The sequence below is a fragment of the Barbus barbus genome (assembly GCF_936440315.1).
Source record: "Barbus barbus genome assembly, chromosome: 33".
Classification (NCBI taxonomy): domain Eukaryota; kingdom Metazoa; phylum Chordata; class Actinopteri; order Cypriniformes; family Cyprinidae; genus Barbus; species Barbus barbus.
This window is the reverse complement of record NC_136761.1, coordinates 15391982-15415565: the sequence shown is the minus strand read 5'-3', so window position 1 is coordinate 15415565 and position 23584 is coordinate 15391982. Positions and strand designations below refer to the sequence as shown.

The window sequence follows — 23584 nt, the reverse complement described above, 5'->3', positions numbered from 1 at the left end:
GAAAAATTTAAAGTGCATGAAGCATAAAAAAAAAAAAAAAAAGGGAGTAGTGTAGCTTCTGAAGCATTGGTGATTGAGGTTACTGAAGTTTACAAAATGTTGCATGAGAACTCCATAATCAAGTTTTAAGATTCAGACACCTGGTTACTATAGACTCCACAGGACGACATCATGTAACTTTCACCACACAGCTGGCTGATGAAATTTCTGCAGAAGAGAGAGAAAAGTGCAGAGCCCTCCCCATCCCAAACACATCTTTTCCAGATAACGTTTGGTTGTAAAGCCAATTCCAAATAAAGCTGCACAGTTGCGCAGCTTTTCCCAGCCACTCTGAATTTGGAGTCTGGAGCACATTTGTGCGACAGCTGAACAGACTATTGCTATACATTTGTAAAGCAACTTTTTGCCACCCTGCACAGTTGCACAGAGTAGTGACTAGGTAATTAATATTTTAAAAGAATAGTACAGTTTAAATTCTACTGTAGCACAACGAATCGTCCTGCCTGCCGAAGCGTTAGGTGGAACTGGATGATTTCGGGTCATAACTTCAGAGGTGGCATTCTTCACGAAGCTTTGTAAAATTCTGCAAGACCAAAAATGGCAAAAACAAAAGACCCCTATGCCCACCCTTACAAAACAGCCCAATAGTCAAATAAGATAAAATCTATGAAAATCAGATAATAAAAGGGTAGGCTTATAGCCAAAGAGACTACAATTTAATGCATAAAGCATATGGTCAGGTTAAATTTATATATTTTGCCTTTCTTCCTTTGACCTGAGCACAGTTGTTGGACTGGACTGATCTGCCTCTCCAACTTGAACAGAGTTGACATCAAGCCCTGGCATCCAAGCTCTACAAAAAGCGCCAAGCTTTACACTCACACCTGAAAAAGCATAAAGAAATACCCAAGAAAGCCCCACACATAACCCAAGAAACAAAATGCATACCAAAATATTTCCATCACAGCAAGCTATGCATTTATTAACTGAAAATGGGAACAGTTACAGAATGTACACTTGCATACAAATTACAAAGCTAATTTGTAGTAAGTGCTCAATCACGCATCTTACAATTATAACAGACTATAAATGGAAAAAGGTTAGGAACAAATGGGCTTGCTTAGTGACCTTACGTGACCAAAAGAGGCTGAAGTTGATTGATGCGAAAGCAAATCTTTACATACAATGTTAGGATGACATCTTCAGTTGAAAGCATTCAGGGACACTGCACACTGAAAAATGCAAAGGGGGAGGAAAAGAAAGCCTACACACATCCCCGCTCTTTAAAATACAAAAATGTAACCAAACAATAAGCAACTAATACAATTACTGCTTAGACACTTAGCCATCAAATTGTATTCAACAACAATACAATGGAAGACGAAAGCAAATGAATGCCATTTACATGAATACCCAATTACTTGCCATTATAAACGTTAAAAGCATCTTGGCCTCTATTGAAGTAGCTTTGCTCCTTAAGTGGGGGGAGGGGAGGAGATATTGGTTGGACCACCAGCTTTGTTCTTTGAGGGTTTGTTTCAATCTGTAAGAGTCAAAATTAAGCAATCCCCCAGATCCACAAACCCCGTAGACAATCATTACATACAACCAATATCAATATACCATTCAATGAAACAAAAGAGTGCCACAATGATGTGTTAAGCAAATGGAAGCGTTTGATCCCATGCTGCGTTACCAAAGATGTAAACGCTGGTCTAGCTGCCATGGAAGGCTTGTAACAGGGCCACTCATCCACTGGCAGACACACTGGTGGTTCCTTCCCCCATACAGCGCCATTCAAGCCACTGCCACCCTTAAATAAAGCCGCTTTCACAAGCTGCAAAGTCTAGGAAAAGATTTGGGTTAACGGCCCACACCCCTCCCACCCAGTTGCCCATGACAATCCCTGACATTCAATACTGGAATATATGTATGCAAGTATATGGTTCACAATTCCAAACACGACGAAACACAAATTCAATGAGGTACCTTCCTAAATCCCATCAAAGTAGAGGCTTTCCTTGTAGCCTTGTAAGAATCTTTACAGAGAAGTCAACAATTTGACTCTAAAAGGGTCCACACAACATCCTGGAATCCCTTTTGGGTCTATCGCCTCTAATGTGACCAGGGCCTGTGGGAAAGAGAACTCGAGAAACGCATTGCCCCTCCCAAACCCCCAAAACACTGTGCAATAACATTACACCACTATTCAGAAAATGCATTTGCAAAATCTGCATATTAATACTTTTAAAACACATTAAGTTCTTTTTTTTTTTACTTTTTTCTCTTTCCTCCAAATAAAGTAACTGTTGCTTCAATTTATCATTAAAATTCATGCATGAACTCGTGAAAATTTTTACCGGCAGGCAATACGCAGCTGCCCTGGCATCATATGTCGGACTGACACAGCGGGGGTGCCAGTAGAGGTAGTGGTGTCACGTTGTGTAGGCGAACTTCGACTCCGAAAAACCCTTTGCATGTGGATTGCTTCTCAGGACAGACCTAATGGATTTAAGCGGATATGGGGACGACTTTTCCACGGGCCTATAGCCAAAATGTAGTGGAGGGGTGGTCGATTAAGGATGGTCATCTCCACAGCACACTAACGCCATTCATCAGACTTGGCCAACAACAGGATAGATGACACATCGGAATTTCAAACATTGCCACTCACCACCCCTGAAAAGGAAAGAACAGAACTTCGCGAGCAAAAGTGTTCTAAAATGCAAACTACTGAAATGACTTTAAAATTACACAGGATACCTCTACCCATACAAACCAAATGCCCTCTTCACGACTTTGCTATGGCGAAGACCCCTGAAACTCTCTGCTTGTGAGCCCTCTTTCTTTCACTGCTGCTGTTGGGACATTCATCTGTGGCTTGCTCTGATCTAGATCAGCTCCCTCTGGTGGCGAAAGTTGTTCTGACGCTAATCTGCCTTGTAGATCTGGCTCCCCCATCTGGATACTGCTGCTGCTGCTCTTCTCCCTGCTCTGTGCTCTCTGATCCTCCCCCGGTTCCCCTCTGGTCCTGCCTGGCCCGCCATCTTGTCCTCCCCCGGTTCCCCTCTGGTCCTGCCTGGCCCGCCATCTTGTCCTGATTCTCCCTGGTCCTGGCCTCTGCTGTAGATCTTTTCTTCCATCCGTTGTCATCTAAGCGCTAGGTCGTTACTGGATAAATTAAACTCAGTCCATTGCTCCTTTCCTCCGTACTTCAGTCTTCTGTTGATATTTTTGGATAATGAAAAACAAGCTATGCTCCCATTTTACAGCTGTTACGCAACATGCGACTCAGTCCATAAAAGCGATCACTTAGGTGGGTGTTCAAGCATTCAAAAGTGCGTCAGGGTAGCGGTTTACAATTCTTCTACGCTTATGAATAGATGGTCGAAATACTGGTCTCATGTAAATATATAAACCTTCAAAAATAAATGGGCTGCGACTATGATCATCGTCCGTATCTTCAAACTATGAACTCACTTGATGTGCAATAATTTCTTCCTAAAGGCAACAAGACGGGCTTCTCCAGCTTTAAAGGATTCAAAAAAAAAAAAGGTTTGTCTGGTGTTTATCTTAAAGGTAAGCAGCGAAGTTACTGATTGTTCTGTCACGGTTTGCAGATGCAGACAAAAAGAAACGAGTTTTTTTTTTTTTTTTTTTTTAAAGAAAATTGGTCTTGTCCTGGATTTCGCCCTCACTCTCATGTTATCTGCGTGTCGTCGCGACCGCCATTTTGTAAAAGTGTTGCTAACGTCGAGAATGAGAAAGCAAATATAACGTTACGTTAAATATCTATATAAAAAGGCTTTCAAGTCAAGTCACTTCATAAAAGCCTCGTTGAAAGCCGAATATATTTACAACTAGTTTAATAAAATAAGATAACATGGTCATAGCTGCACTTTGCTTAAGCTATTAGTCAGCTGGTTGAACTTTAGCAAACTTGGTAACGTTAGTAAAATAGGCATTACATATTGTATTTTACGAATTGCTCATTTCATAGTTTTTTTCCTATTAGAAACAACCTAAAGTCAATTATTTATTCTAAAAAGGCACTTTAAAGAGCTTTCATCAAATCTTCTTGACGCTGACGTTACAATTATTATAAAGCCCAAATATAGTAAACTATAACAAAGTATAAGCAAAAAAGCGAAAAAAAGCTGACAAAGAACAGTGCCTCTAAATAATCGTCAAAAAAGTAAAACAGAATAATACGAAACCAGATCACCGAAACCTCCCTGTCTGTCTGCCTGCCTTCGCCTCGCCCAGTCGTGAAACGCTTTGCTGTGGCCACGGTTTATATAGACCGCTGTGAAGCGGTCAGTTTCAGCTCCTTCCGCCGTGTGATAAAAAATAGTTCCTCTCAAAACATTCTAGAAGGATTTTTCTAGAGATGTTTCAGGGATATACAGACCAGCTAATATTTGTTGCTATGAACATTTATGAATATTGGGTGAAACTGTGTATGTAATCAAAAACGAAATATGGTTTTATGATTCAAAACACCTCATATAAGACAGAAAGTCGAAATAGAAAGCAAAGGTTCACCCAATTTAAAAGCAGATGACATGGGAACTTTTATAAACGGAATCCCCCCAAACATATACGCTTTCCATTTCCATAAAATCAGCGGTCACAGCTGCCCAGAAACTCAGGGTGAATCATCACAAATGCACTTTTCAAACAACAACAGTTACGTCAGAAGCGCAGTGCGGAGGAATACAACATGGTTAACACAAGCCCCTCTTTCAATCCGGCTCAAACCGGGTTTTACTGCACGGATCTTCTTTTCTTTTTACTGCAGTGGCCCTATGCGCATGCGTATAACATTTTTGGCTTAAAAAGATGATAGATCAACTAAATGCCAGAATGTTCTAGTTTAATCCAGATGAGAAGTTATGCGAAAACAATCCAGCTTTTTTGGGAGGTCAAGACATATACTTTAGAAGGTTAAATAAATGGCTAAAAAGGTTAAAAGATTCTGTCCAATGTTTTTGTTTTGATACTCAAGATGTGTGAGTAAAAGTGTGCTGTAACGTTATTTTTATTCAAGGTAACCTTTATTTTATTTTTTATCAGAAGCGGTTTACAAGTGAATTCAGAAACTGAGATGGTCTGTGGAGGGGTGCGGGGCAAACGCGACCCCCAGCACGTCTCCTCTGGTATTTGTGCTGACGGGACAGTGTGAAGGGAGGGGGTGGGCCACACAAATGCACGAAATACCAGTAGATAGCCTGTTTATGTCTAAACATTCATCATGTAATGGGCCGGTAGAAACCTGTTTAAACCTGTTTAATGCTTTCAGTGCGCTTCTCCAATAATATTTATATCACACCGCGCTAAATAAACAACTTTAAGCGATCATCAAATATAAATCACCCTATTTAATCTAAAAAAATTATGTAAATGATACAATTTGTTTTTCATTCTACAGAATGCAATGATTTATTATTTTTGGCAGCATTTGTGCCACAGCTTTTAAACTGATTTCGCAGATTCGTCATAATCGAACAGTAACTTCCGACCCATTAATTGCTAATATAATATTATCTTATTATTGTACCTCATCGTGCCGTTTTGTCTCATAACATGATGTGTTAAAAATGTATTAAAATAAAATTGATGTGACGAATGTGGAAACGTGTGGAAATATCAGCATATTTTGCATAGATATATTTTGGGCCTGGGGTTTGATTTAAAAGTTGCCACTAGATGGCACCGGTCTCACACTAATAATCACATAACAGTCTTACAGTAAATCCTTCAGCCAGTGAAATCTTTTTTTTTTTGTCTAATTTTAGTCTTTATTTATCAGATTCTATTTTGAATTATGACAAATGAAAGCTGACTGATGTATATTATTGGCCACTCTACAGAATTGGTGCAAACTGCTGTCCCACAACCAAAAAAAAAAAAACACATTTAAAAACCATTTAAGTAATTAAATCTATTGAAACCCACAATAGTATTTAAAATATTAATAAGCTTGCTATATATAGGCTAAATAACCCCTACATTTCAAGTTATGAAAATAATATTGAAATCATTTTTGTATTTTTCTCCATTGTTGTTTATTTCTGGGTTTATTTGTAGGTATGTTTTTGATTCTTTTAAAAAGTGCAGTTCAAAAAGAAATATTTATTTTATATTTTCTTTTTAAATTATGAAACTTTATTGTGAAAAAAAAAGTGTTGCGCATTTTTCACATCACTACCTAAACAGCGTATGTTTTAGTCCATTGGCCGAGACTGATTTGAACTAAACCCATAAATTTATGATCAGGAAATATTCCTGTGTTCCCCTCTCTCATAGCTACAAGGCGTGAGTAGATAGGTCTCATCATTTTGAGGTAAATGTGTTCAAAATCTGAAAAATCTGTGTGCAACTTTAAGGAACGACCCTACCGAACACCATTTTTCTGCAATTAAGCACACTTTTTGGGGAGATATTCCATGACATTTAGTTTTTATATGTATACCACTGTTCAGAACTGTACTAGCTAACCATGTGCTGATTAGCATTTTTGAGCTAGGTTCAAAAGTATCTAAAATTGTCACTACCGAAACATTTGGTGGAGTTTCGGTAGTGATATCTTTTTTTTATGGGTGTTATCCCATAGAATTGTCACTTACCGAAACATGTCGTCTTTGTCTCAGTAGTGACAAAAGGGAAAAAATAATCCTCATATTTGGGGGAAATAAACTACATTTTAGTACAGTTTTGCTTTTTTTGTATTTTAGTATGTTTTAGTAATGTTTTAGTATGTGAGTTAAAATTCTATAATATGATGTGGTTGCTTCAAAAACATTACTGTCACTACCGAAAATGTGCAGTCACTACCAAAACATAGGATGTTTTGTCAAAAAAATGAAGTATACTGAATTATCAACTAAGATGTTATGACAGTTTTTGGTGCAATGTATATTCAAACTAATGAATCCTTAACTCTGAAATCAGTATGATCAACTTTTTGCCTTTTATAAAGAAAAATTGAATTTAAAATTCTACAAATCTCATAAATTACATTTGAAATAGTAAAAAATGTATTGATTGAATAAAAAAGTAGATTTTTTAAAAATGAAATGGCTATATATATATATATATATATATATATATATATATATACACATACACACAATATAGATATAAGAAAAATCTAAAACCCACTAAACTAAAAGACTAAAAACACATCCCTTCCATCGTTATTTGACCCTCTAACTCTAGCACTCTATTTTCTAATTTTATTCTTAAAAAAAAAAACTGGTCCCTTTTAGACTTGCACTCTATTCATTCACTAAAAAACAAACAAACAAAAAAAAACCACTACACTAGCTTTTCTAATCTTTTGGTATTCTATCTGTTTTCTTTTTACTTACTATATAATAAAAAAAAAAATCCCTTGCTACGTGTACTGTGTTAGGCTAATTGAGACTTGTTATAGCACTTGCATATCGTTGCTCTTTTGTTGATTTTGAGTGCTTAAAGTGCAGTAAAAGGTAAAACAATTGCGTTACAAATTAGTGTGATTATTAGAACTTTAATAAACCTAAAATAATTTAAATACAAATACTAATTTACAACATCCAGCAGCACAATAAACTGTTTTGCACTGCTAAAAAGGCTAAATGGAGATTACTGACTCCGATTACAATCATGTGGGGGGTCTCTCTTCAACCACCACCAGTGTGCAGCATCCACTTAGATGATGCAACAACAGCCACAGTACAACGGCACCAGTGCGCTCACCACACACCAGTTACAGGTGGAGAGGAGAGAGAGATAGAGCCAATCAAGTGGATGGGGATTATTAGGAGGCCATGATAGACAAGGGCCAGTAGAGGGAATTTGGCCAGGACAAATGTGAAGGGGTAGACATAACACACACACACACACAAAGAGAGAGAGAGAGAGAGAGAGGTAAAGATTTCTGCAAATTTATGTAACAATTTGCAAAAGCAGACAATTCAAAAGACATCAGACAACAACAACAAATTCTAACCTTTGACAAAAATATAGATTTTTTTGTTTAAATATATATTCATAAAATGTATATCATATAGTTGCGAGGAGAGGTTGAATCATGAAGAAAAATTTAAACTGAACTGAAAATGAATGAGTCCCTATGGACCTCTGCTGGATATATGTGTTCATTGCACTTTCTTTCTTTAACTGTAATTCCTAAAGTTTTTCCTCTAACCTGCAGATGGCAATATTCTGTCCCTAACACATGCGCCAATATCTAGAAACCTTTTATATGTAATTTAGGTCATCATTTAAGTGATTTTTTCATAAAACATTTTTTTTTCGTAAGCCAATTTATGGTGTAGTTGAGTAATTGTGCAGTAAATAGGTAAAAAAAATACCAAATATCAGATCAGTTCTCTGACGGTCTTACCGTAATAGGCAGTTTATGAGAGACCCTCGAAATAACGTGGCGGCTAGATTGACCGTGCTTTTCGACTTGGCTGCTGGCTTGACCACAGTTAGCACAGTTGTTCCTCCTGGACACAAACATGCCGTGACGCCAAACCCCCCTCATGAAAGAAGAAAGCCGTTGTGTTTACAACTGTGATGACGAGCACTTATCAGGATCAATTAAACGCTGGATTTTCAAAAGTATGTGAAATATTCAAAGTTCACAGCATAGAATCTTTAAAAATACGTCCGAGAGTTTTACACACCGGTCTGTTATTGTGGCGACATTTCAATGCCCTGAAACATGACGCTGAACGAAACAAACTATGATTGGTTGTCCTCATGGGTGGGCCTTGGCCAAAGAAAGCTGCCATGGATTCCGGACCTTCAGCCGTCAGTCTGAAGGTCTGGCTACGCGAGATTAACCTGTCCCTAACCTTACCCGTATCCCACCTCAATAGCAGCAAAATTGTTTTGCAATAATATGAACACAATAAGTACATTGTACTTATTTTTTTATGTAAGTACATAGTAGTTATGGGCCACTTAATATAAAGTGGGACCACAATTTGCATACATACACATTTTTTCGAAAAAGACAAAAACAATTTCAAGACGTTTCCAACTCTGTCTTTGGAACAATTCTATGGCCCATATAGGCCTAATGTTTAATGAGTAGTTGGTGCATGTGCGGCTGCGCACATCTGCATTAAGTAATTTTTGTCATCTCAGTTTTTACCGGTTTATCACCTTTTCAGTGATGATTGGATTTCTGAAGTCATAAAAAAAAAGCACAATAATAAAGTAATTAACAAAATCAATTACGCTTAGGCATTATAAAGAAAAATATGTTGTTTGTAAACAGGGGATAGGATGTGCCATGAATGTCATATTAAAAGGAACAATTTGATCTATGGCTTTGAATATAAATAAATGTCTTACAACAAACCCATTGTGATGTAACTGAGTAGCCTTATGAATTTCATTCACACCATTTTGTGTACGTAACCTAGATACCATGTCATGCAATGTCCTTTCACCAAACACAATCGATTGTGTTCCAGCTGTGTTCTCCCCATGAGGGCGTGTTTTCATTGACTTCAATCATTACATCAGAATCAGATGGATATTGGGTGACAGAAAGCCCTGGCAGCATTAAACTTGTTTTACTCCTGCTGCTCTAGCCTGGTGGAGAAACATCTGCTTGTGAAAGGATATACTTTTGAATATATTTCTTTAGAAGATCATTTATTCTTCAGATTCCTGGAACTTTAAAAACAAATTTTACAGAACAGACCCCAAAACGCTGTAAGGATCACAAGATAAAATTAGAGCTGAAAAAAATCATTTTCAGGAATTACAAGGGAGGCATCAACATAGTAACTAAATCTAAATACTGAGAGTGTAGCAAGTATAAGAGATGGAAAGATACTTCACACCTGTGCGTGGCTCCTCAGAGGATGAGGTGAAAATGTACAAACATTCCCATCCCATACCTCAACAGCATCCTCACAACCATCGTTACCACCACAACCATTATCCCCAACATGGATCACACAGGTATGTGCTTAAACTTTGTCTGGAGGATATGTAAAATTAATTACAGTTTTTCACTGAAGCTAAAATGTAAATATAAAAACTTAATCTTGAAAAACTTAAATGAAAACTAGAAATGTTTTTTTTTTTTTTTTTTTAATTAGCGTTTTTTGACAAAAAAAAGCTAAATAATATAATGGTATTTAAATAAAATAAGAGTGCAATATATTCAGGTGAAATGAACTCTTACCCATTTTATCAGTAAACCTTGATTTTACGTTATCTCCGTGTGTGTGTGTGTGTGTGTGTGAAGAGTTCAGATGCAAAAGCTTCTAAGAGCCATCTGAAATTTTCATCTAAAATGAGCATCTGGCTGATGTTTAGGTTCAGTAAATTTATTCTAATGGCAATATGTAGGTCCTTTTCTATGCAATTCAAATGAAATAACTAATCATAAATATAGGGACCTGATAAAAAAATGAAGATGGCATTTACAAACCAACACAACAAACCAATTAGTGCATTTGTTTAATTACAAAAAGATAACAAGCTTCAATATTCTTTCCTCCTGATTTTCTACTTTCTGCAAGTATGATTAATTGGAATTAAATGTTAGAGGGAAAATTATACAATGTGGCCTGTAACAGAAAAAAATACAGTTTATATGTATATAAATGTATAATGCATTCCCACCCAATTTATGGCTATATGTTTTGCATGTTGCATTTTTTCTGAGATAATACTGAAAAATTGTTATATTCAATACTGTGAATCTCCCTACTCCCTACCCCATTACTCCCTAATGTTCTAAAATGAGTCAATATATGACAAAAACAGATTACATATTGACATTATTTCCATTATTATTCATTTCCTTTCTTTATGTAACCCCCTTTTAAATCAGTCACAGCTCTTCAAGCAGTCATGGAAAACACACTGATAAATATACTCACCATCACCATGACAACCAGCATCACTTTTATCATCCTGAAAACCCTAAAATGTCTGGAGACCATCACAGCTTCTCTAAAAGGTCTTCCTCCAGCCTGTCCTCTTCCTCTTCTTCATCTGCATCTTGGACCTCAGAGCCCAGCCTGGATGATGAAACGTATCTCATGGACAAGCCCCAGCACTCCCTGTCCTGCTCCAACATCCCTGTGGTTTGGAGGAAAAGCCATGACAGAGAATCTGAGGACTTTGATTTTGATCGTAGAGATCAGAAGCGTCGCCAAAGCCTAGAAAACACAGTCGAACTGCTGCCTGGTTCTCAGCATGGACATCAGATGCCAAAACTCTCCCGGGCCCATAGCAAAAGCGAAGAGGGCCTTCAACAAAGCAAGGACAACGATGGTTACTCAGCAGGATCTCACTCCATGGATCATGGGCCACTTTACAAGACTGCAAGTCTGGGACAAAACCTTGCCTTTGGTGGCAATAATAACAACACTCTAGGTGGCAGGGTGGCTCCCAAAAAGGCAGTTTCATCTATTCAGCTGCCCAGCAAAGGTATTCTGAAAAACAAAGATGAGGGACAGAAAGATGGAAACTTCAGGAAAGCTAAATCTATGGAGGTGCTCTCCACCAGGGTGCACGTCACAGGAACATCCAAGCAGACCTCTATGGAAGCTTCCAGGGATAACTTTGTGAAAGGGAAGCTACAGTTCTCTGCATTTCTGGACGAGATCACCAGGCAGGTTATCAGTCCCTGTGCTCTTAGCTCTTTGGGCATAGATACACCAACGCCACCAAAATCTCCCAATGAAGAGCGCAAGAAATGCAGTGGCAAGCAGGAGAGCTTCGTGCTGCCACCAAAACAGCAGCCCATCAGAACTGAGAGACCCGATTCAGGAAAAACAGATTCAAGCTCACTCACTCAATCCCATAGGAGCAAATACCACAAACGAAACCTGGCCAGTCCTACACCACCACCCCACCACCCGTCAAAAGCTGAAGGACAAGGGGCTGCTTCAGGTAAACAGCACCACAGGCAATATTCTCAGATGCTCACTGATGGTACCAGCACCAGCCCAGAAACTATCCATACCAACCTCTCTAAACACAAAGGGCGACATCAAAGTAGTCGTGGCCCATCCAGGAACTTCCATACTAAACAGGTGAAGGGATCACTACCGCCTCTGCGAGCCGCAGGGCTGGAGTCAGAGTCTCAGTCGAGTAAATCATCCACCAGTGCTAGTTCAGAGAAAAGTGACAAACCCAAACACACGGGACACAGGAGGCAGTCCAAACCACACAGGGTGAGTTCATCAAAAGTTTTTAAAAAGTTTTTATGTTTAATGCAATGTTTGGAGTAAAATAGGGCCAGAACCTCTTAAAAATGTTTCTAGAAAACATTAAAATAAATAAATACATAAAATGTAGGCTACTGTTTTGTATTAGACCTACTGCAACCCTGTTATGTAAATTTGAGATGTGCGATTTGTATCGATCGTGAAATAGATAGATTTTTTTAAATTTAGTAATAAATATTTGATAAACATCAAATTAAAGAATCAAAATCTATACGATTAATACACACACACACACATACATATATATAAACATTTTATTATTATACAATTAAAAATCAATATAAAAATGAAAAAAATAAATCTAATCAGCATGAGCAAAGGTTGTTTTGTAATTATCGATACATTTAAACAGCCATTAAAAATGTAGCAGTCAGTAAGACTTTTGTTAAAGTAATTCATGCTTTTATTCAGCAAGGATGATTTTAACATTTTCTTCATCAAAAAATCTTTTTTTTAGATGTCATAATAATAAGAAATGTTTCTTGAGCACCAAATCAGCATATTAGAATGATTTCTGAATACCATTTGAACAGTATTGTATATATTCCATAAATTATAGAAACGTTTTTATTTGACCATTTTTTCCCCTCACAAACACTTGGGTAACAGAAGTGAATGCTTGTAACTGGTACATGTGTTATTCTATAGCATAGATCAGAAAGTTCAAAATGAAGGGATAATTAAAACAAAGATCGAATGATTGATAGCCTTGGATTAACCTCTATGCTGGAAGCATGAGGGATACCCTTCATTGTGTCCATATCTGTTGATTAACACAATTGAACCAGATGAGTCATCAATCAATGGTCTTCTCTGGAACATGTCACTTCAAAAATCAATTTTCTATTTTCTGTTCTGTTCTGTCCTCTATTCACTGTTTCACCCCCTCTCTCTTCTCTCTTGCCCCAAGGATTCATCCGGTTCCATGGACAGAGTTCAGTAAGTGGTTTCCCCCCCTTTTCTGATTGGTTATTTCAGACTATTGATTTTGCTCTTATTCCATATCTTTCCCCCATTTTACTCTGTTCCGTTTCCTAAACTTTTCATCTGTCTCTGCTCATCTGTCCAGTAAACAGTCAGAGCAAAGTCATGGTATTTTTCTTTATGAATGATTTATGATATTGAGTTTCTGCAGAAACACAGCAGTTTACCTCCTGACATAGACAGATAAACACACTGATCTGTAATATATTGCAGGATGCTGGAGGAGTACAACAAAGTGCTACATGAGAACCTGTTGCAGACGGTGGCATGCATTGAGAACATGGAGGCAGAACTGCAATGTACCAAGACAGAGTTACTCAGCTTCAAAGAGAAATACAGAAGGTCAGTATTTAAACTCCATACATATTACTGTGGGGAAAAAATGTTTTTAGTTCATAAAATGATAGCACTCATCTTTTATTTTCTGCTTTGTATCATTTGTAGGCTACAGGAAAGCTATTCTGTTTCTCAGCAGGCAAACAGCGTCTTGGAGCAGAAACTCAAAACTGCAGTACGTTTAACACAAGTTGTAGAAGGCATTTTTCACAAAATGACTACAAAAAATATATTTACATATTTTTTACAGTTTTAAATAGGTTCAAGTTTAACCTAAATTGTTAAAATTAGCTGACTAAACATTGTTTATTAAACTGAAATGTAAATCAGTTCAATAGAACTATTACAATTTTTGTTGGATATAGCAAGACTTCTGAGGTGGGACTAAATCATGATTTTGGGGGATAAATGTGAGATTTGTGCCTGACATAAAAGGTTATATTAAATATAAAAACAAAGAATATGAACAACAAGAACAGTACACATACAGTTCAATCATTCTTCAAAGAAGCTCTGTATCGTGAATTGTTTAAGTTTTTTTCTAATACATAAAGTGCACATCTACTTCCAGCCCTTATGGCTTACTGATTAAAGTTCTTGCTTTCCTGTGCGCTGGGCTCTGTAAAACATCACAGCACAGGATAGTCACCAACAAATCAGCATTGCTGTGACATAATTTCTCGCCTGAACAAAGAGGGGGAAATATATAAATTGAAATTCAACATTGCTCATGCTATAGCCAAATTTATAGTTGTGTCTGCACAATCAAGCATTTCAACATAATGAAAACACAATTCACCTGTTGAAAAAAACTAAAGGTTAAAGGTTAACATCCTTCTCTCTTTAGGTTCCCTCATTGATTAGAGAGTTGTTGAAAAATCACTTTGACTCTCAGGAAGCACTGGAACACTTATGTCCTCGGACATCTCTTCACCAAACTGATGGTGACCAATCAGAGAGGGTGCAGGAGCTCAGAAACAACCAGCCTTTTGGTGGAAAAGGGGATGTTTTTGATTGGTCACAGACTGGACACACATACTCAGGTGCCAGACAACAGCCTGCCACAGCCTTTCTGCCATGGAAACATGATCACAGTCCATGGGCAGGGCCAGGGCAACTCGTGACTAAAGGAAGTGACTCACAACTTCCTTTTTCTTTTACTAATGATGTGCCAATCCACAAAACGATGGCAGATACAAAGGCCCCAAGTCATCAAGTGCACCAGTTAGCCATGATCCACTTAATTCCCCCAAACCCATATAATCTAGATGAGATGAGGCTCAGCAGACAGACAGGTGGAGAGGGAACTGTCTCTGTGGGGAAAGAGCCCACTGATGTCAGCTATCTTACAGCTCAAAGGATGCTGAATGAGTTTTTGAACCAGATTCCTCCTTCAGCGCATGATGGTGAAGGGAAAGATGCAGCAGAACTAACAGAAGGGAAGTGGTAACATTTAAATGTACAAAAATCTTTAATGTCTCCCATTACCAATATTGCAGCAAGGATGCAAATAACTGTGGCTCTGATGGCTCTTTGTTGGTATTTGTGAAATACACTTAATTTCTAGCTTTACAAGTATAATTGCTGTACATACATACCATCTGGTTTTGTGCTATATCTACTAAAACATTTGACCCTGGACCACAAAACCAGTCAAAAATCAATATCAATCATCTGAAAGCTGAATAAATAAGCTTTCCATTAATGTATGGTTTGTTAGGATAGGACAATATTTGGCCGAGACACAACTATTTGAAAATGTGGAATCTGAGGGTGCAAAAAAATCAAAATATTGAGAAAATAGTCTTTAAAGTTGTCCGAATGATGTTCTTAGCAATGCATATTACTAATAAAAAATTAAGTTTTAATATATTTACAGTAGGAAATTTACAAAATATCTTCATGGAGCATGATCTTTACTTAATATCCTAATGATTTTTGGCATAAAAGAAAAATAAATAATTTTGACCCAAAGTGTATTTTTGGCTATTGCTACAAATATACCCCAGTGGTTTTGTGGTCCAGGGTCACATTTAGTTTCCTTGTAGTTCAATACATATTCAAAAGGTATCCTCAATATTAAGTGTTTTTATATCTGTTTGCACTTTTTGCCCTGGATATGGTGAAATATTTAAAGATTGGTTAGCAATAAAATGATATAGCTAGATATTCATTTTATTTTACAACTAACCAAATTTACTGTCAATGAGCTGTTTGGGAAAGTATGGCACTCTCAGTCTTTTATCTTGGAGTGCTTAATGTTTGCCTATATAAAATTAAAATTAAACTTGAGTGTATTTTGTAGAGTGTATTTATTGTATACGGTGACATTTAGCAAAGTTTGAATTGTTGTTTTTGTGAAATCTAAATGTATAACTGATAGAATATTAGTTATAGTTTCTGCTAGAAAAAAATAAGCTGCATAACCATGTACATTTATTGTAGAATATCCTTGTATTTTTATTTTAAATGTATTAATAAAGTCTTGTGTTTTATTTGTTCTACATTTGGGAGTGGTTTATATCTGTCTTAGTCACTTTAAGGGTGTCTTTTTATCCATATAAAACACAGTGTGACATCTAACTGTCAATCTATTACTTCCACTGATTTCAAATTAAAATTAAATCAACATCACATGCTCATCTTAACACAATTAGCTTTTATACAGCATCTATATTCTGCATAGACAGCATTAAAAACACACACACAATTCCTATTAGACACACATTAACACACTCATATTTGAGCCAGCAAATACAGACAGCCGACAGTGACTCATCACTATGATGTCTTTAAAGGCTCTAATCCATCCCTAGACTGGCTTGCAATGGAATATGAATCATATATTTTATATCATATCATATCATATCATATCCTAAAATGTTGAAATAAAATGTTAGAATTTGGCAAATTTGCTACTACACTTTTCATATCTGGGGCATTTTTTATCTCTCTTAGTGTGTTTTTGCCCTAAACCGTGTCCTCATTTATGAGTCTTCATTTATTTCTGACCCTGCTGTATACACTGAGGCACACATTAGTGAAGTGACGTACTGCCAAGTATGGTGACCCATACTCGGAATTCGTGCTCTGCATTTAATTCATCCAACATGCACACACACAGCAGTGAACACACACACAGCAGTGAACACACACCCGGAGCAGTGGGCAGCCATTTATGCTGCGGCGCCCGGGGAGCAGTTGGGGGTTCAGTGCCTTGCTCAAGGGCCCCTCAGTCGAGGTATTGAGGGTGGAGAGAGCGCTGGACATTCACTCCCTCCACCTACAATCCCTGCCGGCCCGAGACTCGAACCCGCAACCTTTGGATTACGAGTCCGACTCTCTAACCCACGTAGTGCATCACGTTCTGTCATGCCTGTTTTCTTCTCCATTCTTTTCAGTTTCTCAGTCCATTAAATGGCACACTTTGCGTCAAACCCCTCCCTCTGGCACTCGTCTGGACTTGTTGACCAAGGGCAGGTTTGCTTAGAGGACACTGGCCTGGATTCTCATTGGTGGAATTGGTCTAATAGGATCATACAAGACAGGAGATTATGACACTCAAGACATAATACTCTATATCATATTTTTAAGACCTAATCAAAATGGCTGCCAAACTGTAGGAGGCATATTGAAGGCTCAGGGTCTGAAAGAAAGGGCACTCAAACATTCTTGAAGGTAAAGAATATTTTTTTCTTCTGCTAAAATCAGATGATCTTGGGGACAACCTAAAATATCATTTTAATTCAACATTAAAACAACGTTTTTGTCCCACGTCCTCGTATCAATTGTTGAAAGTATTATGGAGGTGATTTCCGAGTGATACCGGATTATTTTTTATTATTAGAACTAACAGAACCTGATGAAATTTACCTGAGAATGATTTATTGTGCTGGATACTGATACTGTATGACCTCTATTAAATTCCTCTTCTGCAATCTAAACTTCTCTCTCCTCTAGCCTACACTTCTTCCTATGCAGCATGGTGTTGTTAAAAATAAAATTCCCCTTCCAAAAGAGGGTGCGTTTGGCCCAGGGTCTATGGCTGCTTTCATGGGTGGCCATGTTCTCTGGAGCCATCACCTTTGCTATGGGAGTCTTCCTCAAAACTGAGCTACATCGCAGATCAGAGGTAATCAAACTTTTCTTGTTTAAAAAACAGTAATTGAACCTGAAAATGAAGAATGTGATGTACAAATGCATCCCTAGATACATGCTTGTCTGCCAAAAACATAAATGCAAGTGCGCAGTGTGTCTGCCATTATAGTCCATTAGGATCTATAAAGTGTGTGAGAGGATAATCAGAAATGCATTGCTTAACGGTTTTTAGAAACGCTCTGTGTTTTGTACAGTAAACAAATGTTTTACTACGAATATTTACTTAATGTTTGCAGATATTATTTATTTGACATAATGCATAAATTACAACTATATTTACAATATTACAACAAAGAGTCCTTTCATTTACCCTTTATACTGTCAACACCAGTGTAACAGGCCTAAGCTTTGTCTTGTTGAGAGGAATAATCTCACATAATCTGAGGATTGGCACTCAGATAATGTCCTGTAGTGTGCACCACTACCCGAGCCTGTATCTATAATGAAGTCAATAAACCTCACAATGAAACCTGATAATGAGTAAAAAGAGCATTGTGGGAAGAAAAATCACACAATGCTTCTAATCAACAGGTGTGGAATAATTATAAGGTCTACAACATAACAATAGGAAACCTAAAACGTTTGGTGATGTCTGTAATCTATATGCAGATGCAGGAAGAAATGAAGTTGCTTAATGGTTACCTGGAGCTCAAAAAGTAGAGTATGGTGCTAGCAACATTATATGTTCGATTCATATGGAAAGGGAGAGCTGTTAAAATGTAAATATGTACCATAAAAGCAATGTAAGTTGCTTTGGATAAAAATATGTCAAATGCATTAATGAAATGTTAATATACAGGTGAACCTTTTTCTCTTAATGATTAAATTTATGGTTCAAGTTTTCAGCTGAAGCATCAGCCTTGAGTAAAGAAAGTAAACATGGGTCTGGGTCTTGGTCTGGGTCTGGGTCTGGGTCTGGGTCTGGGTCTGGGTCTGCCCCCCCCCAAAAAAAACTGGAGAAATAACAAATATTCAACCCTTCTCACTATATACAGGTGATGCACAGTATGGACATCCACATTGTGCCAAATCTGCTGATGGCAGTGGGGTTAGCATCAGTGGGCATCAACATCTGTGCTGGTAAAGTCTGTCAGGACTCACTGGACCCCTCGCGGTTCCCACGCTGGAAGACGTTTCTTCCTCCTTTCTTCTGCTTCTCTGTCTTCATCACCTCCCTGCTGCTGGTGGCCATGATTCTGAGCTTTGCCCTGCAGCCCAACCTGGAGGAGTCTCTGAAGATCGGGCTGAAGAACGGCATCCGTTTCTACAAGGTTTGTGAGAGAAAGACAAAAAGAATAAAGTGGGGCCTAAAAGTTATTTAACATCAATCAGGTATCAGTTGAATTTACATATACATACACACACACACACACACACACACACACACACACACGTGTTACACAGCATTATCTGGTCTCGTATAATCTTGTTTTTGTACATAAATCTTTTTAATTAAAAAATTTATCTGCAATTCACATTTGAAATTCAGATATTTCTTGTTTGTTATTTTATTTTTGTTATTTATTTTACACACAGGAGGACATATTTTACACATTTCCTCCTTGTGTGAAATAAAATACAAATTTCTGAATTTCAAGTGCAAATCACAGCTATGAAATACAATATGACTTTAAAATGCCAGCTATTTATTTATTTGAATTAATTTGGCATTTCAGAATACTGTAGATATTTATTGAAATGAATGAATGAATGAATCTGGCATTTCAGAGGCCTTTTGTATTCTAGACAACACTTAATTTAAACAAATATTTCCAAAGGCAGGACAACATAATGTACTAAAGTCTAAAATCCAAAGAATAGAAAGAATTTGGTATTGAATTGAATTGCAGGGTTTCAAGCCATACATATATATTTTTAATGTACTTTCAAGTAGGTATCTGATGTTCCATATCTCTACAGGATACAGACACACCAGGCCGTTGTTTCCAGAAGGAGACTATTGATCGTTTGCAGATTGAGTTCCAGTGCTGTGGTAATAGTAACTACAGGGACTGGTTTGAGGTGCAGTGGATCAGCAACCGCTACCTGGACTTCACATCCAAAGAAGTGAAAGAGTGAGTCCAAAAATCATAGATAAACTCACGTTCATGCACTCTCTCCTGAATGAAGGGCGAATCAAAGGTATCAGTGGTTAGGCAACACACTGCAAGTTATTTAAATAAGCAAAACATCCCAAAATGCTTTCTTTTAGCTCCTAAGGTGAATCAGAGTTTAGAACGTCATGTTCTGATTCAGGATGTCATCACCAAATGAGCCTGATGCATTGATCAGAAAGTCAATAAAGAGAGCTGCAGAATCAATAGCGTAACAAACCTACAAAAATTATACTTGTAACTGCATTATACATAGTCTTATGTTTCTGTCTATTCCATTTTGCCCGACACAGTCGTGTGAGGAGTAACGTAGACGGCCGATATCTGCTGGATGGGGTCCCATTCAGCTGCTGTAACCCTGCCTCCCCCCGACCCTGTATCCAGTACAGTCTCCTGGACAACTCTGCCCATTACAACTACGAGTACCAGAGTGAAGAGCTGAACCTGCACAGCCGAGGTTGCCGCCAGGCCCTTGTCAACTACTACATGGGTTTAATGAACACCATCGGCCCTTGTGTACTGTTTGATTTCCTTCTCCAGGTATGAGCTGATGAATGGCTTGAATGAGTAGTAATTACAGGCCACTGATCCTCATAGTCCAAATAGAAAAATGATTTGCTTTTCCGAGTCATGGCTTCTCTCAGGAATCTCCTATGGGCATTTATAATTGAAGTTTGTGATTTACGAGTAAAATAAGATTTGTATTAGACTTTTGCGTTTTGTTCTTCAACATAAATTATTCATGTGAATTCTGAACATACTAATTTGATAACATAAGTTGCTAAGGTGCTATATAAGGACTACAGTGGTTGTCAGCAAAACACTACCATTCAAAAGGTTTGGGTCAGTAAGATTTTTCTTTTTAATGAATAGTTTTATTCAGTAAGCATGCATTAAATTAATCAAAAATGACAGTATAGATATTTATAATGTTACAAAACATTTATATTTCAAATAAATGTTGTTTGTTTGAATTTTCTATTCATCAGACAATCCTGAAATAAGTATCATGTTTCCACAAAAATATTAAGTAGCACAACTTCTTTCAACATTGGCAATAATAAGAAATGTTTCTTGAGCACCAAACCAGAATATTAGAATGATCTGATCATGTGACACTAAAGACTGGAGCATTGACAGCTTTGCCATCATAGGAATAAATGATATTTTAAAGTATATTACAATAGAAAATAGTTGTTTTAAATTGCACTGTAATTTGTAATAACATTTCTGTTTTTACTGTATGTTCTTTCAAAAACATTTCAAAAAATCTTACTGACCCCAAACTTTGTATGGTAGGTCTGAAGAAATACAACAATAAAATTGAATATTCAAAATGAATGTTGTAATTAATGAAGAACAAAGCATGACATGATCTTCAAATCATGGTAACTACAGAACTTATTTTATTCATGTCAACTCATGGTAAATGGGAACTCAGCAAATTAACTTACGAAATGATGTCAGAGGATCATTATGAATGTTTGTGTGGACTCCCCCAAATAACCACATGATTTTAAGCATTAAGCTTGAATAACACATTGTGTAATCTAATGGGCTCAACACATTGAACTGTTCACACACTCATCACTGAATATTGACACGTTTCCAGAACGGCTGGCGGTATGGTTGTGAACTCAAAGGTGTCAATAAAATAACTTTAACCCAAAACCACATCACGCTCTCAGCTTTTATAAGTCACAGATTTTGTAACACTAACCGCATAATTCATTGCTTCTCATACATTAATCCAATAGACAACAAATCAACGTTTGTTGCGAGAACCAGGAAAAGAAGGTTTGCTTTGCATCTACAAAGTGTGATATTTAATGTGGCATACAATCAGTTGTTACTTCATATATTCAAGTGTAGTTTGTTGTTGTCTAGGCCCATAAGTTATAATACAGTGTGGTCATAATGCAGGAGAACAAAAATGTTTTGTAAAGGAGGAAACTATATATTCTTACCAAAAATGAAAATGTGGTTACTATTTACGTCATTATAAACCTCTATGGCTCTCTTTCTTCTGTGGAACAGATAAAAAAAAAAAAAAAAAAAACTGTTTTGTTGCCCATACAATGAAAGTTAATAGGGTCCAAATCCGATGTTGTTTTGGACTCCAATGTTCTTCAGAATATCATCTTTAGTGTTGCACAGATGAAAGAAATTCAGACAGGTTTGCATTGACAATGAAGGTGTATAAATGACAGAATTTAAATTTTGGGCTGAACTATTACTTCAGGAAGACTCTGTAAGAAGAGCCATTTTGGAAAACCTGAGGAAAATATATTAAAGGAGCTTGAACTCTGACCTCTATATCTCTTGTGCCTTCAGATGACCATTCTGGTGAGCCTGCGCTATCTGCAGACTGCAATGGAGGGTGTGATTGGACAGGAGAATGTGGAGATCGAGACAGAGGGATACATCCTGGAGAAGGGAGTGAAAGAGACATTGCTGGAGACTAAAGAAAAGATGAAGAAGCTCCTCCAGTTCGCTCAGGTGGGGGACGCATCTGCTGCGACCCCGGACACACAGCCAGAGGGAGAAAAGCCAGCCACAGCCTAAAAGACCAAGTGTGTAATTTTTTATAATGAGTGGTAATATGCACAAAAGTGCTAACTGCCCTTGATCATCATCATCCAAAGGGATTGCATAATCATAATTGCAATGTAATATTGTTACTTCATTATATTGTTAAATTAAGTCAAAAATTTGAGGTAAAAACAAGTAACCTCTCAAAACACTGGAAACTGTTAATGCAAAACCTGACAATACCAAAATACTCCTTTGACAATTATATATAAAGTGAAGATGTATAAAGAAGAGTTAAAGCAGAAAATTCCAAGAAAATGAAGGCAATGAAATAGTACATATGGTCTGTAGATGTTTTGCTGCTTCATGCTTTGCTTAAATAGACAAAAATAAAGAGGTGAAATTGCAAAAGATGCATGCGAAAAATAAAGATTTGAGTTTTTAACTGATCTATGAAGTCATGTGGTCATTGTGAACATTCATCAAGTGCTTATTTTTGTTTTTCTCTTTTGTGTTGAAATGTGTTTTTCATTTGGACACTTCTTACCTCACACTAGCCTGAGCTTAACTTCGCTTGTTAAATGGTGTAGTGGTAAATCTATTTCCTCTTCTTATCTATGCAGTGAGAGAGAGTGAGATAGAAATTAATAGGATTACGCTGACCGAATGCGGCAGGCCATGTTGGGTGTCCTGTTCTGACACCTGCAATCTCTTTATCCCTTTGATGATGGTTAATACTATGACTGCTGCCAAAGCACTCACACACAAAACATTAGGCCAACACATGAAATACAACTGTGTCATGCCTCTAGTTATTTATTAAAAGCAGTTAGTTTTGCACTAGTGATCATAATTTCAACTTGTTTCAATGGATTGGTCATTCTAGGAATTTTTACACACACACACACACACACACACACACACACACACATGGTTACACACATTCTCAGGGTGTAGCCTACACAAATAGGCCTATATTAATATTGAAAAAAATTAAATCTACTCATAGTTGTATTTAGCTAGGAGACATGTCATTGATCTAAAAGTGACAGTTAGTTAAGACATTTATCAATTTACAAAAGATCCCATTACCTGGCAGCGCACTGCACCGTTTCACCATTAGAGAGCGGCAAAAACTCATTTTTCCTCTTCTGTCACCATCAAATTCGAGAAGTATCGCACCCAAGCCACCTTGCAAATCAT

General features: G+C 37.3%; 2 protein-coding genes and 1 long non-coding RNA gene across 4 annotated transcripts in view; 2 read left to right on the top strand and 1 right to left on the bottom strand.

Annotated features, from left to right (window-relative positions):
* Nucleotides 1-23584, top strand: part of LOC306853527 (fermitin family homolog 3-like) — a 568382-nt gene that overhangs the window by 451018 nt on the left and 93780 nt on the right. The gene's annotated exons all lie outside the window — the stretch shown is intronic.
* On the bottom strand, nucleotides 958-4285 carry LOC306853533. 2 transcript variants are annotated; one of them, XR_013782747.1, is made up of 3 exons: nucleotides 4232-4285; nucleotides 3481-3529; nucleotides 958-3222 (listed from the first exon to the last, which is right to left on the bottom strand). It is a non-coding gene; the product is annotated as an uncharacterized lncRNA (long non-coding RNA). The 2 variants fall into 2 exon arrangements; XR_013782748.1 differs by having other exon boundaries at nucleotides 959-3222; nucleotides 4226-4270.
* On the top strand, nucleotides 17134-22830 carry LOC306853557 (RDS/peripherin-like protein xRDS35). Its single transcript, XM_079391058.1, has 6 exons — nucleotides 17134-17255; nucleotides 17538-17709; nucleotides 18731-19006; nucleotides 19656-19810; nucleotides 20143-20389; nucleotides 22184-22830. The coding sequence occupies exons 2-6, from the start codon at nucleotides 17560-17562 to the stop codon at nucleotides 22412-22414; spliced, it is 1059 nt and encodes a 352-aa protein (XP_079247184.1). The 5' UTR covers nucleotides 17134-17255; nucleotides 17538-17559; the 3' UTR covers nucleotides 22415-22830.

What these genes read in the sequence shown, in the direction of transcription:
- LOC306853557 (XM_079391058.1), top strand. Translation starts at nt 17,560, where the DNA reads ATGGTGTTGTTAAAAATAAAATTCCCCTTCCAAAAGAGGGTGCGTTTG. An exon ending in AGCTACATCGCAGATCAGAG is followed by an intron (nt 17,710 to 18,730) that starts GTAATCAAACTT and finishes CACTATATACAG; the next exon opens with GTGATGCACAGTATGGACAT. An exon ending in ACGGCATCCGTTTCTACAAG is followed by an intron (nt 19,007 to 19,655) that starts GTTTGTGAGAGA and finishes ATATCTCTACAG; the next exon opens with GATACAGACACACCAGGCCG.